This window comes from Solenopsis invicta, chromosome 12, assembly GCF_016802725.1.
Source record: "Solenopsis invicta isolate M01_SB chromosome 12, UNIL_Sinv_3.0, whole genome shotgun sequence".
In the NCBI taxonomy this organism is placed as follows: Eukaryota; Metazoa; Arthropoda; class Insecta; order Hymenoptera; family Formicidae; genus Solenopsis; species Solenopsis invicta.
The window spans coordinates 8,090,063-8,106,294 of record NC_052675.1 but is presented as its reverse complement, the minus strand read 5'-3'; the positions used below and the strand labels follow the sequence as shown (position 1 = coordinate 8,106,294).

The 16,232-nt window shown below is 46.3% G+C and overlaps 1 protein-coding gene across 9 annotated transcripts in view; it reads left to right on the top strand.

Annotated features, from left to right (window-relative positions):
• Nucleotides 1-16,232, top strand: part of LOC105198494 (paired box protein Pax-8) — a 165,996-nt gene that overhangs the window by 117,835 nt on the left and 31,929 nt on the right. Inside the window, exon 1 of one of the 9 annotated variants that reach the window (XM_026137163.2) lies at nucleotides 12,365-14,070. The exons of the other annotated variants lie outside the window; for them this stretch is intronic. Within the exon in view, the coding sequence (XP_025992948.1) occupies nucleotides 13,977-14,070 (94 nt within the window). The 5' untranslated portion in view covers nucleotides 12,365-13,976. Of the gene's footprint in view, nucleotides 1-12,364; nucleotides 14,071-16,232 lie in introns of those variants that run through there. 9 annotated transcript variants of the gene reach the window in all.

Here is a 16,232-nt window from a genome sequence, read left to right as displayed (position 1 = left end):
TTCCCAGTCCACAAATTAGCGTGCGCGAGGGCCACCTGCCTTCCGATAGGCGGATGCGGAAACGGCGCAGAGAGATTCATACGAGATTCATGCGAGATTCATGCGAGAGACTCGTTTCGCCGCGATCGAGCGTGATCACGGAATATATCCAGTCGACGTGCGCTGATACCAGTAGCGGATTAGCGCATCTGTTTACCAGCGCGAGCTTTTAAACGCGCACGCAGCACCGCGCGGTGTCATTTAAATGGTTCCGTCGTCATCTCACTCCGATGCACAAGTGTATCGTCGACACGTTCGTCGACACTTGCGTCAGTTATTATACATTGACTTGTAAAAATAACCTACGTGACAGGGATAAGTGTTATTGAAATTAATGGGGAAAAATAATGGACATTATTCATGTATAAGAGAGCAGTCGATGGCTCTACATTGCGAGGAAAACGTTGCGCGCGGATACATGGAGCGTGAAACAAGGATTGCGGCTACAATGGAGCGAGTTGTAGCTACAGCTAGACAAGCGGCTGACATCATCCACGAAACGTAAAACAGTTTGCAGAAAACGCGTCGCGTGCACGCGTCAGACGCTAGACGGGTGCACGCCGCATGCACTCGAGCGTGAGATGCGTTGCGCGTCGTTCCACATACACCGACGCGCGCGGCGGACGCATACGCGCGCGAAGCGCGTGAACGTGAAGGCGAATAGATAGGGATACGGCAGGAAATGATTCGCGTTGTATCTCCTCGTCCGGCCGAACAATGCCACCGTGACTCATCCTCTGTGCGCCCGCGATCCGACGAGCTACGAAATGAACTCTAAAATAAATCCGCAGCTTCTCCCGCGATCGTCAACTACGTCGCAACTACCACGCTCTTAATCATTGAAACAACGTAGGAGAAGAAGAGGAGGAGGAGGAAAAAGAGAAACGTGATGCTGAAAAACTATCTTTCGTAATATCGGTATATCGTTATTATCCTCGTGCGATCTGTAACGTTGTTACTAACATTTTTCGAAATGCGGTAATATTGAGCAATATCGATCGTGCGCGGAAACTCTCGGGAGTGAATTGCACCAAGCGAAATACGAGACTTTTCTCGTCGAGCATTAGAAGATACTACGGCGAACGTTTCGACGCGGGCCAATTTCCACTGCGCTTCTCCGATATAGAGAAGACTGTTTTACGTGTACGTGTACATAGCGATGTAACGTTGGTATATAATATCGGGGTGTAATTACGGCGCCTAATAGGGATTACGGCTCGGCCGAGGGGAATCGAACATCGGGAGAGGGTAGCCCGATGATGATCGATACCATTGGTATCATCGCGCGGTAATTATGGGCGCGGTGCGGCGGCGGCGGCGACGGTGGTGGTGGCGGTGGCTGGTGGTGGCGGTGGTGGCGGCGGCAGCGACGGTTGCAGAGGAGAAGGGAAGCGAGAGAGGGATCGCGGTGGTGGTATAGTAGGTGCCCAGGGATCGCGGGGTCCCGGGAGTAAAGAGCAAAGTAAAGGGTTCCTGCGGTCGGAGGCGCGTTGTTGCGGTTAAAGCCGTAACACGTCGCGTCCAACCTGCAGCCGCTTCTTAACTACCCGCTCGCCACGAAGCGCGCTCGGATACCTGCTTGGTAGCCGCGCCGCGCATTTATAATATACGCGCCCGAGAGACGAACGCGGGGTACGGCGTCGATTATTGGCCGGACACGACCGCAGAGCTCTCCGGACAGTCCGAGGTCCGCTCGTCGGCTTACCGAGTCCACCGCGAATCTGCCCGGCGAATTCGTAGTATCGAGAATTTTCGATAAACAAAAACAGGCCAACGTAGCACAGGACGAGAGAGAACTCGTTCGATTTGCCCAGGGGAAAAAAGCATGCTCCACGGGCGCAATTATAATATACGCGACGTGAGGATCAACCGCGATTGCACCTACAACGGCCGCGTTGTTTCTTTTCTGACCGATCGATGCGACATTTATTACGTAACCAAGAATTGAATCATGTATTAGCAATTTGGGGAAAAACAGCGTTTCGATTTAAAGCGATTGAAATATCAATGCGTGAGAGCGTAAGAACGATTGATATCTACATATAGGTTACAACAAAAAATAATTACATTTATAATGATACATTCCAGTCGCGAGAGACAAGAGTAAATAAAATTGTTTCTGTTTAAAATAAGAATATTCGAGATTTATGATACTTTAAAATACGCATTCCTTGTTACGTTATCACCAGGTCTGCGTCACGAGACGCGACCTGACAACGCAAAAGATGATTTCACAAACCGTAACAAAAAATGTGATACACGGGGATCCTGGCTAGTCCGATGCGAGCTGACGAGCGTAAGAAGGATTTTATCCGCCTTGCGCGCAATTATAATGCACAAGTCGAAATAAACGATGGACGATTACCGAGGTGACCGCAAGATTCCCGGTAACTCTTAGCAAGGCGGTAGCCGATGTATATAAACGTTTCGGTTGTATGTACATGCTAGATGGTCACTCTGAATTGCTCGAAAGAAAAAAAAAGCAAAAACTATGTCGGTCTGTCACGCGCCTATTATAACGCAGCGCGCGTGTCGGCACGTGAAATAAACGTGACCGCAAAGTCCTGTTTGCTTGTTTAAATTTTATAGGAGACCCTGTTGCAATTGCAAGTTTCGGCACAAAAAAAAAAGTTCGCGAGTGTCACGAGAAATAATTTTAGTCGTTGCACGCATGATTGTGGTACGTACGTAATCACGATTGTACGCGAGGTCCTTCTTGCGCACATGACAATTGTAGTTTATAAGCGGACAGTATTGTAATTTACGGAAAAACAAAAAAAAAAGAGAGAGAAAAAAAAGAGAACAATTGCTCAATTGTCTCTACGACTTTACACCGGTAACGTCCTTGCGATCGCGACCGGGAGTGTCGGATTCGCGTTTTTCCTGCGGCCTTTCCGAGCCTCCGTCCTTGCGCGTTTACGCGGATTGGGGAGAAAACGCAAGATTTCGTGCTCATTAGCGTTCGATACCCTGAGTCGGATCGATTTCCATCTGTCGATTGCAAAAGCGGCTTCATCGGTTCATTAAGTTCGCTTAGGACCTTCGGATAATTAAAATCGTAGAAATCGGCAGCGACGCGTGCACGCGTGTCGATTCGCTAAAGCATAAAATTCGCGTAGAAGTGCAGTTTTTACCGACCGGTACTAGAAATGTTTTTACTTCGTTACTTCGAGTGATTATAGCTCGTATGGAAATCGTAAAGTGGCGATTTCGCTCCAATTTCACCGGTCACCACCGATACGACGAGATAACGGCATCCATTAAGATCACGGCTAGCGATAATGAATCCTTCGTGTGTCGATGAACTGACTTTGTACAGCCGGTTTTTGCTCAAATGAGAAAAGCATTAAGCGGCACGTAATACAGGCCCAATCAGATCACTTCGCTTTCCACTCTAATGCCTATTTGATCTCGCACCTGTTAACGATGCTGTCTAAATGTCAATTCTTGGAGGTTTTTCGATTCCGGAAGAAAGTTTACGCTGAATTTTCACGCTTTGCTCTTTGATACACTTCTGGCAGTACGTATATGTACCGTTATGACAATCAGAAGATTTAATGGAATAAGTTTGTTGAAGTAATAATTTACATGTCTATAAAAGGAATTATTTAAGAGACGTAGGACCTCCATATTTAACGGCGTACGAAAGAAAAAGACTTTGCGAACTTTTGATTTGGTTAAAACATTGATGGAATTGCGATTTGTACACACAAATGTATATGTTTAAAATAATTCATCCTTTGGCGCGTACCGAAAAAGTCAATGAAATCGTGATTGTTTTTTTTTCAATTTGATATTTTTTACAATTAATTTTTTACAAGTAAACAATTGACAAAGTGCACTAACTAATGCGCACGAGATCTAAATATTTGATAAAATATTAAATTATTATTATCATTATTATATAAAAGTTAATGCTCGCGCATGATATTTCGCGAAATAAAGGCGTGCCAGCCAACAAAAAAAGGGAAAGAAAAAAATTATAGAAGAAAGTGTATAGAAAAATTACCTGGAAAAAATATCCTATTCATTTTATTGCAGTTTACAAATTGCAATTTTCTAACATTTCTTATTTGAGATATCACAATTTTCCTGTTTCAACTCGATCCACCTAAATAACGAAAATCAAACGCGATGATTTCTAACAACCGACTGCTGCCATCTGCGACTTATCGCGGATTGAAACACGAAACTCGTTCGTACCTTTGGTCGAGAGCTGGTTGAGCTCAGTGGGTAAGAACGATTTGCGAAGCCGACGTTATTCCCAAGAGCATTGGGTGCGTTGAATCTGGGGCGATAATTAATAATGATACGATGCCGATTTAATAATGCACCATGGCCAGTGTCTCGAGGTGCAGCGAGATGAAAAAGAGGGCAAAATGAATTGGGAATACGGATGAATCGAATGGTCATGCCGGATATCGGCGCCATTAATAACGCCAATTAAAACAAGCTGTGCCCATTGACAGATTGACGGGGGGGATTCTCTTCCAGGCCACATCGCTATTGCGTGATGAGTTACCTGCCCTGGGAGAGAAAGAGAAAGAGAGAGGGGGGGGGAGGAAGAAAAGAAAAGGATGAGTTATTATTAATTTTCTCTTAAGCAGACACTCTTCTGCCTCTTCTTTTTGTTCCAGTCGCGTTTACCAATCCTAATGCTACATGGATTTTTAGACCGATCGAGAACACATGAGCGGTGTGTTTGTGTCAACGACATATGTGGGCGGTGCGATATGAGAGATCGTCTCGTTATCTCGTAACATATACTCTCTTCCAGAGTGGAAATCATGAAAACAGGTTATACCGCACGAATACAACCGCAAATATCTTAACACCCAACAGAATGCCGCCTTTCTTCCAAACAATTGATAAAATGTCCAGAACCGAAGAATCTCACACTTTCAGAATGGAATTGAAACGCGATTCGAAATTCTTAGTTGTCGCAAAAATTAATTGCTCTTTCTTCTTTTCCATAGTGATTATAAATATTCGTGCGCTTCGGTGCTCAACGAGGGTATTACAAATTAGCGATACCTTAATACTTTGTTAATTAATTGTTCAATTGTAAATGAACAATTGCAAATTATAAGAAACTCTAAACTGAACACGGTCGATTAATAACGTTTTCAACGTTTCTAGTTCTGGTCCTTCCACGATAGTATGACGAATAGTTGCGTTATCCACGCGAATCCATGCTTGGGTTTCGGCTTGGTGGGACCAAGAGCTGACGGCTCTCTCACTCTTTGGCTTGGACGGATACAGAGGGGGGAAGGGGGAGGGGGGTAGAGGAGAAGCAGGAGGCGCGGAGGAGGTTGAAGGGGGTGGCAGATTGATCCGTCACGGAGCGCGAGCACAATCACCCCCATTAGACATTATGTGCCTCCCGGTCGCACGTACACGCACGCATCACCTTCCACGTGTGTGTGCGTGTGCGTGTGTGTGTGTAGACGACGTGCGTGTACGCGTGCGAGCCGCACTGGCCGGCCACCGAAATGTATCCGCTCTGTAATCGGGTTCTCTCTGAGTTACGATACTCGTCCCGATCCTACCGTGGCTGGCTGCCGAGATAGGAACGAGTCCGAATTTGCGGCGACTCGCGCCCGGAGAGGAAATCGCGACGACGGTCCTCTTTCCGCACGCTAGGCGGATCAAGAGAAAATCGACACGGTACACGGTACACGTGTCGTTCGTCAGTTTCGCTCGTTTCGCCCTCGGGCCCGAGGCACGAAGAGCGCGAAAGCGCGCGCGGCGACACGGCGCGCTGCTCACCATTTCCCGCGACTGCCGAAGCCACCCACGTAGCCCGCCGCTCGTTTGTCATCCGACAAATAGCCTTTCTGCTGCGCGCGAGAGGAGCCAAGTGCGTGTGCGACGCGCGTACACGCTCTCACGCGCGCCTCGTTCATCTCCCGCTCGTAAGATTATTATTATCTTAACGGTCAGGGCCGCGTCGCCTCTGACGAAGCTTCGTTTCTTTATTTTTCGTATTTTCTAAACATTCGGGAACGCTATCGTTTATCCAAGTCATAATTAGCTAAGCCAACGAGAGAACAAAACGATCGCGAGTCGCGAATGAGAAAAGAATAACAAATGGATATGGATATATTCGTTTTACGCATCGGCGATTCGAAATGTGTGTTATACGCGACAGCATTACACTCTTGTCGCGTTGAAAAAAGATTCTGTCGGTCTCTCGCTCCATGTGCTTTCGGCACCGATCCGTCGTCGATGCAGTTACGCACGTCGCGAGTCACATCTGGTGCTAAAACCAGAGCGAGGATGCCGCACAGAAGAGCTCTGCGAGAATTCGCATATAAATTAGAGGCTATTCGGAGAATGCGAGGCGGCGAGCAATATGTCGTGCTCGATTAATACTTTCTTTCTGGAGCAGCTCTCGGGACACACCTCTATACGTCACGCGCTGTATATACGAAAGCTAAGAACGATAATTAACTTTCTTCGATAACGAAGCAGTGACTTACAAAAATTGTTCCATATCTTTTATCGGGAATTGAACTTGGAATAATTTGGATCGATCTACTTTTCAAATATAATTTAACATTATTCTGCGAAACTACTGTTTTTCCCAAACTTTCTTCTTGAGAAGAAAAATGGATATCGGCGCAAGATGGCCTAGCAAGGGGATATCTTTTCGGTTTAGAAAAGTGAGCGCTGGCAAGTTGCAAAGGGTAACGGCAACTGAGGGTCGGCCCGACTCGTGCGCGGAGGGTGAAGTACCGAATAGTCAGACAAAGAGGGCGAAAGAACGAGAGAAGCAACGGACGAGGTGAGATGAATAAATAAGAGGGTTTTGAAAGGAGCTCGTTGTGGCGCAGAAGGTTATTACGTGGCGTCACGCGATGATGTATCCGCGCTGGTTCAGATTGTCTCCGCGAGATGGGACCACAGACCGTGAAATATGCACCAACCCCCGGGTTAAACCCCCTGGAGGCACCCCGTCCGCCCTTATTCACGACCGCATCACCACCTCTAGACACGCCGAGGAAGATCGCCACGTCTTTTCGAGGGAGGGTCGAAACGCGCTGCTGCTGCTGCTGCTGCTGCTGCTGCTGCTGCTTCTGCTTGCCTTTCGAATATTCTTTTGACACAAAAATCAATACAATTTGAGAGGCTCAACAAAATTGTAATTAGAGCATTATTTGCAGAATAAATTGTATATCTTTGAAGATTGATTCCGTTCCGAATATCTCGAAACACTTAAAAATAAAATCATATATCATTCAGTGTTATGGAATTTTTTAAATAAAAGCGTCCCGCGACGAATAAAATATCGCTATGCAACGCTATGCAATATGTCCCCGCGATGATTAACGAGCAAAAGAATTTTTGTCGCGCGGCGCATCGAAATCCGAGCGTACGAAGGCTCTCTCTCTCTCTCTTTCTCGCATCGTCGCCGATCGATAGCTTTTAAAATACTCCGCTAAATCGAGATGGGCCCCTGTACAGCGTCGAAAAGCAGCGTATCCGGATTGCGTGGCAATAATTTCCATATATGTGAGGCGTAGTGACGGCGCATAGATCACGGACGTCCACCGCGGCACGCGACAGCACGTGTCCCGTACTCGCTACGCTCGTGTTCGCCACCCCTCGCGCCTCGCTACACTATGGGGGCGAATCCACCAGGTTTTCCTCCCACCGCAAGACGACGACGACGAACCGCTCGAGTGCATCCTCCTTATGCGCGCGACACAACCCTTCCTCCCAGCCATCATCGTCGTAACGTTATTCACGTTTAATAGGAGAGCTTTTAGAAATGTAGCTCGCTCGCGAGAAGCGCGAGGACCCAATTTTTCTCTCCCTCTCTCTCTCTCTCTCTATTGTTCTTCAGCACGAACGTAAATGGTAGTTATTATTTTTGTAATCTACATAGTTATCCGAGCTATATTGTATATGATACAGATAGGTATTTTGAAGAATGATCGTAAAATTATTCCAATTCAGAAAAAATGTTGGAAAAATTTGATATAGTAATTCATAATTGTAAAGAAAAAGAAAACGTTTGAACACGAAATAATTACATCTTTTTCTTTTTGTAGTCGATTCGATATTATATTACACATTGTCATAAATCTGTCGACAATGCTCGACGTACAATAATAATCGTGTCTCTAAACAAGGGGATAACGTACACAGAACGTAATCATATTATGATGCTATGGCCTTTGGCTCCCGTGGGAGTGTCGGAGGGTTGTGTGTTTGACATTTAGCATTTCCCGCGGGAAGGCTGCTTCTTTGTCTGTCGTCGAAGAATCCCATTCTCGTAATATTAACACGTATTTCAGAAAAATAAACGTAGCACACACATTTATCGTGCATAAAAAATATAATATTCAATCAGCTAGACTAGTCGTACAGTTAATTATCGATTCATATTACATTTAGCTATACGCTATAGAAATTTGATTGTGTACTAATTAATCGAATTAAATATATTGTCAGAGTATAAAAAAAAAGTCTGTGGTTCGAAAGTAATAAAACAGCATCGCGCTGTTTCGCGCCGGCAAAGTCCCGCAAAACGACGGGGATTTATTTCAGGGTGTTGCAATTTCTTTCTGTATCAAGCGGACGCGTCTAACCGGTCTGTCCGGGCGAAAGTAAGAGCTCCTCTTCTTAAGATTAACGATACTTTAGTGCTCTTTTAAAGAGATCGTCCTTCCATACCCGCGTCCCCCCGACAGGAATGCTCAGGATTAACCGCCACCTCAGCCGCCCTCTCTCATTCTCTCCGCACCGCTCTCCGCTTTCGCCTCGCACGATCCCCACTTGGTTATTCTCCACCGCCGCACTACCCTCGGAATGGGAGGTCCAAAAAAAAAAGAGTAGCAATCGTCGGAACTTGAAAGCAGGGCATTTTATGATGACTACAAAAGTGGTCGCGGCCACCGTTGGGGTGGCAAGAAAGAGGGTGGGCACGGTGCGGTGAAACGAGGGTGAGCCGCCACTACTACCACCACCATTGCCGCCTAGCTACCCGCCGCGCTACCTCCTTTCCAGCGTCCTTAACAGGACCAAGCGACGCGACGCCGCGACGTAAGGGAGAACGGGCGAGATGGAAGGATCGAGAGAGCGCGACTACCACTCTACCCGGTAGGATGGCAGAGGCGGCAGGGACTTGAATTGATTGCTTTCATTACGCAAAAAAGTCGCCTTCTCTTTCCCTTCCCGCACGAGCAACCCCTCACCTTACCCTCCGTATTTTTAACTTCTGCCGCGCGACACTGGCGAATAAGTAAGTGCGCTATTTACATCAAATCTCGTGAGTTATCGCCGCCCACCTTTCTTTCCTCCCGCTAGTACCGCCATCGGAGGAATTTTGTCAGGGGTAAATTCTTTGTATAACCGTCGCGAGATTCTTCTCGCGCGACAATGAAAACGAGTCGAATCCTCCCGCTATACTCTTCATCAGCACGCTTCCTGCGCTTTTAATTTTCGATCGGAATAAGATGGAGTTATTCTCGGAAAAAAAAAAAAAAAAAAATCACGGATCACCATAATTCTGAATTACAACGAGCGACAAGGGACAATAATGTATAAAAGTAATCAATAACGGTAACGTTGATCTCACAAACTCTTGGCTCTTACGCTATGATAAAGGAGATTAATGTAGCGGTCGACCATACAGATTAGAAAGGATAGTGGCCCGTCTAGGCACTGATTAGGGACAGCCAAGAGCACGATGCAGCCGCATTACCCCAATGATCGATGCACCCCGTACGGTAACCTCATCTGCATCTGCCCCCGCGTGCACCGCAGCGATGTTTCCCACCCTCCGCCGCCTACACCGCAGGGCCTCCGGGTCCACAGTGCGTCCCTATTCGCCTACAAATGCGTCGTCTCAGCGTCGAGCACCGGTGCAATCATGTAGAGGACATATTACCCGTCAACGCGGTCGGAGCCGCTCGTTCGTTCAGGCAAATGATATGCCAAAGCGTAATCTCGCACGAGATCCTCGAGAGATTAGGTTGCTTCACCGGCGTAGTAATGACGAATGGAGGGTCCGTGCTCGTGAGGATCACGCGTCAGGTGAAGCAAGAATTTTTGCGAGGGGTGAAAATAAGCATCGGGATCTCTCGAAGGATATGCCGTAAAAACTAGTTTATCATCGTGTCGCTTCTGTCGCGAGAAAACGCGTAAGGCGCGATGCGAATAAAAGGGTACAATTTACAAAATCCCAATAGGTGAAGTCCCGTTTGGTAATTAAAAATTCTCGTAGCTCGCGTAAGATTGCTCGTACAGCGAGAGAGAAAAATATAAAAAATGCTTTCTCACACGTATGTCTCGAAAGCCGAGTAACTTTGTACGTTTCCCCGACTTCCCGCGCGAGTTGCTTGATATTCTCACGAATCGACGACCGAATCGACCGTGTTGCTGCTAGGAAGTTTCGTTTCGCCCCAGTGCGAGTGTCGGTGTCGCGTACCGGTTGCGCAACGTTTGACAAGACACACACGTAAAGTTTTGAGATGTCGAGTATCTAGTGTCAGCGCGTGTAGGAAGGAAGGGGGGGGGAGGCGGGGGAGACGACGCGGGGGACTGAAAAAGAGAGAAAGAATTCGCGCAAAGAACGCACTCGAATGTAAACCGGACCCTTGTGAGATTTGCGACCCAACGACGGTCCCACCGACGACGACGATGACGACGCCTGACCGCACCTTCCGGGCGATCCGGCCCGATCCGTGTGGCTCCGGGGGAGAACGGGGCCCCAGTTTCTTTCTTCTCAGCGTAACATTAAAGGATAATGCTACTATGCGATCCGGTTGACCGTACCGAGGTGAAATAGATCTTCTTTCTTTAATTTCTACGCTTAAAAAATTCTCCTTTCTGTTCTACGCTTTAGGTATGCATTATATGTACAAACACAACACTGTGCAATTTGATTAAACCTGACAGATATGTTATATATGAACGAAATATATAAGCAAACTGGCGAAATATAAGTAATACAGGGACGAGCGGCTCTATTTACGAGCGATAAATGTCGAATGGTTTGTATCGAACTTTTAAGCGTCATAAACTGTAAGTCACTTCCGGCGAATAAGTATCTATATTTCATGATACGTATCATGTCCGAGAATAAGTTCCCAAGGAACGCGTTGCACAGGAGAACGGGTACGCCGCAGTTCATAAACCAGTAGTATACATCGCGCCCCACCTTTCGCGTTTTGACTTCCCCACCTATATCGCTCGTAATGTGTAGATTGTAAAGCCCTTTTCTCCCTCGGCCACCTTTGGCTATCCCTCCGAGGTCCGTGAGCGGTATCCACAGTATTTGTCTCCACGTAATCAGTCTCGTAATTAATCGCGGCGATGCATGCCGTGGGACGTCGCGCGATACGCTCCGAGAACGTTAACCCTTTCAGTGCTAAGTTATTGTAACATCATAATATAAATAGGATCGCACACAATTATACACGAAACGTCGTGTAATCTTTACAAACTAAGCCGAGATATCTCTAAATAGGTTCCGTGATCTTCGTGTTGGTGAATCATTAGTGATGACGAGTCAGTGACGGAGAGATTGATTTGAAAAGTGTGAAAGAATAATTGTGTAAATAATAAAAGAAAGAATAAGAACTGTTCGATTTAAAACTGGAAATCCCTGTTGTAGTGGAGACAATTAAATAATCTTGCGTAATAGTTATAGTATAGCTCAAAAGCATTAATTTTTAAATATTTGACTGCACGACTTTGTCTGGCCGCCATTGTTCTCTTCTGACCTTTCAAACTTCGACGATAAACAAGTTTATAGCCATTCGATATTTTTGAATTGTGCACTTTGCATACAGAAGGATCGATAAAGTGAATAAATTATAGTAACACGCGAGAGAAGAGCTAAATGGAGATAATCAAAGGAGGAAATTATCAGAAGAACGATTCGAAGGAAAACGCCGAGAGTGCACGAAAGTCGTACGAAATCCAAAGACCCCGATTGCTATGAAATTTGTCGTGAAATCGTTAACGACAAATCGACGAATGCGTTTCATTCACCTCTTCTTCACGTTCTCCTACCCTTTCCCTTTTCCCCAATCTCTCTCTCTCTCTCTCTCTCTCTCTCTCTCTCTCTCTCTCTCTCTTTCGTCGATCAGCGATCGAAACGCCGTGATCCATTTCGCAGAATAAAATGGCACACGCCGCAGTAGCGGCCGTACGTTCGGGAGAGAAACCGGGACGATGGTGGTAACTTTTAAATAAATAAAATCGATAGGGCGCGACATCGTATCTGAGAGAGCCCAAGAGGTACGACCTCCTCTCTCTCTCTCTTTCTTTCTTTCCTCTCAGAGAAGAGGGACACTCTCATGAATAAGCAGTGCTCACAGGGGTGTGCGCCGCGTGATTTCGCGCGGGACTGTTGGCGGTAGACCAGCCGGCGAGCGTTTATTTCGCGCTCGCCTTCGTCTCTCCTGCATCTCCTCCATCCATCGTCCTCTTGCCTGCTTGCCCGCCCGCCTGCCTGCCTGCTTGCCTGCCTGCCTGCCTGCCTGCTACCCCGCACCCGCCATCCGAAGGTCCCATACTCGTTCCCGCCGCCGTCGCCGCGATGCCAATAACGAGGTTATCCCGCGCGACGCCGCCGCCGTTTCCGTAGAAACCCCTCGTCGCAGGGTGTTCTCCCACCCGGCGGTTACGCCACGCCGACCAATCGGGCTCGACTGGATGCTGATCGAGGGATGCAAAAGGCGGGGTCGAGCGCGGCGTGGGGATGAAAGCTCGCCGCCGCGAGGCGGGGGTCGAAAAGCTGTCCGAAGTCACGTGTGTCCGTCGGCAGAAGCCACCTTCGTGCTCCTCGACGTCGTCGGCCCGGTTTTGCCACGACGGCACGGCTCGTGCCGCGCTACCTCGGGAGCACGAAAACTACCGCGGCGGCGATTGATAACGATAACGAGTGACAAACGTGACCGTGACTCGTTTCCCCTCTCTCTTTTTTCCCTTCGGAGACCGCGAAGCCACGAAGGATTTCGCGCTTGGACGGAGAGCGTTTGGCGCCTAGCTCGTCGCCAAGCTCGACGTCCCGCGCGCGTATGTCGGATTCGGCCAACCAGTTCACCATCTCGCGCCTGTCTGTCACCCGTTAATGATGGCACGGGATGAATGTTATATCGGACGACAGGCGGCACGTCGTTCTCTAATGCCATCCTGAAAAAAATCCACATCTCAGCGCGTTCGACGAACCGAGTACAGTGATAAGCGTTGACCACCCGCTGAAACGTTGGACATGTCCGATTCTCATCTCTATGTCGTTGGCGACACGCTCGAACGTTAACTTGGATCACTTGGATGCAGTGAACTGGATTGGTGATTGTGACGATAAGAGTAGTGCATGTCGTATGTACAGAATATATCATATCTCGAATGTATGTCATACAAGTTCGTCGTTGGTATTTCATACTTTTCGTTGCGGCAGTTCGAGAATAAGAACTATGTGCAATACATCTCGTAAGAAGAGTTGGAAATATTATACGAAACGCGCGTGAAAATTCTCAGGACGGGAGATCTGGACGAACACTGGATCTTTGATCGCTCACGTGGACGATGTTGTGAATGCAGGTATTCCGCGACGTTTGTGAACGTGTGAGTTGCAGGTCAGATTTGATTTTTTCACGGTGAGAGAAACTCGACGCTTGTGTGCGTGTGTGTGCGTGTGTGTGTGTGTGAGATACACGAAGATGAAGCGACGGCCGACCGGGTATCCGCAGCCACCCGTCGTCCGGCACAAAGACGCTCCTGATGACAGTTATTGTATCGCATCGCCATAGACTGGCCCACCTCGTTCCCGTAAAAAAGAGACGAAAGCCACTTCTGAAAATCTGTGAGAGGTCTTTATCGGCGGTCAATAGGACCGCCGGTCCTTCGGGGATGCGTTTCATACGTTACATATAAAATCTGCTCCGCGCCGGGAGAAGCAAGCAGCTGGATTCCCGATGGCCGTCGGGCCCGGAAGTGCTGCGATGGACCTCAGCACTACTCTGAGTAGTGCCTACCGATATAATCAGAACATGATGGAATATTATACTTGTAAGATATTCAGCTTTCCAAATGTATTTTTCTAACGCTTCGTTAGTATATAGTATATTTTTCTTATTTTCTTCTTTTCTTCAGCGCTTCTTTTCGTCAACGACTGAATAATCACCCGAGTCTGTATTAATATTAGATATAAATATCTCAAATTGTATTATAACACAAATATTTATCGCTATAACGTGATTGTCTTACTCTTCTTTTGATCGTTCTTCTTTTATCTTGCTGATATGATATATATTTGATAGCATCGGATATACTTCAAACGCGTCGCGATTCTATTTCATACGGATTATTTCAATTCTCAATTCGCTTTAACGAGTAACTTGTCGCGGTAGGAGGCAGGCGACAACTATAACGACACGATTTTAACACGTATCTAGATCTAAATGGATCTAACCTTGCAATCGGAAACTTTTTCTACATACGAAGAGTTTTTCCGTTGCTTTCAGTTTACCGCGCCTATTCTTTATACATTTTATATTTCTTCTAGCGCGACTCGGATTTGCGATGTCGACATAAGTTCGATGTAGATGCAATTGTCAGCGGATGTCGATAACTAATGCGAGAAGAAGCGCGAAACGTGACGTGTGCAAAACGATTCTCTCTCGGGATCACACGATTTCTCTTGGAGTTCGCCGACGGAGCATCGATAAATAGAGCAAACAAGATGAGAGAATAGGAAAAGAGTCGCGAATCCGCGGTATCGATGGATAAATGAGAGTGCGAAAACAAGAAATCCATTGTGGCCTTCGATCGCTAACTGAGCCGTAGCGGTACCGGTACCGACGAAAAACTAAACCGCAATCATTGCAGTCGACCGATCTGCGTAGGAGCTATTCGTAAAGACCTCGAAACTCTCCTTTCCCTTGAATTTGTAAAAAAAAAAAAAAAACTGTCGCGCATCCGACAGTTTCTACAATTTTCTCTCTCTTCGTCAAGAATTATCGATCAAAATGATTATTATAAACAAGTGATTTTTTTGCATAAATTTGTCTAGAGTATTATGTGAAAATAGCGAGTTTGCCGATCCGTAAGCTTTTCCATTCAATTAGCAGTTCGACCGTATTAGACGAGTTTGAGCGTTACTTTAAAGTTGCCGCAATCAAAATCACCGTACGTTCCGTTTATGAGCACGCAGTTGGTCCGTTAAATCTAATGGAACGCTAATAAATATGCAACATTAACAGGAACGACGGCAATCGCTGATCGGCCATGTGCTGTAAAATCATCTGTAACGAACCGTATTTTTTCACAGCTCCAGAAATTTAGAATACAATTTTTATTCATCATAATATATTATCTCGTATGATTGTGTTATTTTTTTTATTACGTAGCACATCAAGAGGAAAATCTAATCGAATTTTCGTAATCAACGATGTAAGATATTAATGCGCTTTTCAATTGCGACGTAACTACTCTGACAATAGCGAAATTCTAAAGGTAGCATAGGCTACGCCGATAAATTACATTTCTGCGCGTATTTTTCTAGCCAACAGGTAATAAAGTCCGTCGTATTCAGGCGTGCCGGCAATACATAACGTCGAGGCGTAATGTAATACGGGAACAAAGCAGCGCGATGCTGGAGAAATATCGAGTGACTATGTGGGAATCTATATCAAAGTTCTTGGCTTCCAATATATACACACGTACCGAGCCGCCGATCGTGTATCACCAGGGCTCATTTTATTGGCTCTGGGGCTCTCCTGGACCGGTCCTCCATTCCGCTAACACACAAAAGTGGAACAGAGACTGTATAAATTTTCTTCCATATGTGCAATCAAAATTTTCCATCGTGTACAAAGTTCAGATTCTCTTAATACGGATATATTTGGTTCCAAAGGAGTTAGTCTACGTATTTTGTAAAATTGATAAGTTATAAAATTATCATCAATGCGTCTTGAATAAATCCATTTATTTAAGAACGCGCGAGAATGTTTTTTTTTTTATCGTCATGAATATTACTTCTTTAAAGAAATTGATTTTGAAAGCTAAGAGATAAGCGGGATTGAACCATCGCAATTCAGACTGTGATAAAATCTCAAAGATATCATTAGCGCAGCATCATTCGTTGAGACATGGACATATCTGTAATGAAAATGTAATGGCGAGACTCGGACGATGGGGATCGCATTTGTCCGGAAGTAGTCCGCAGCAGC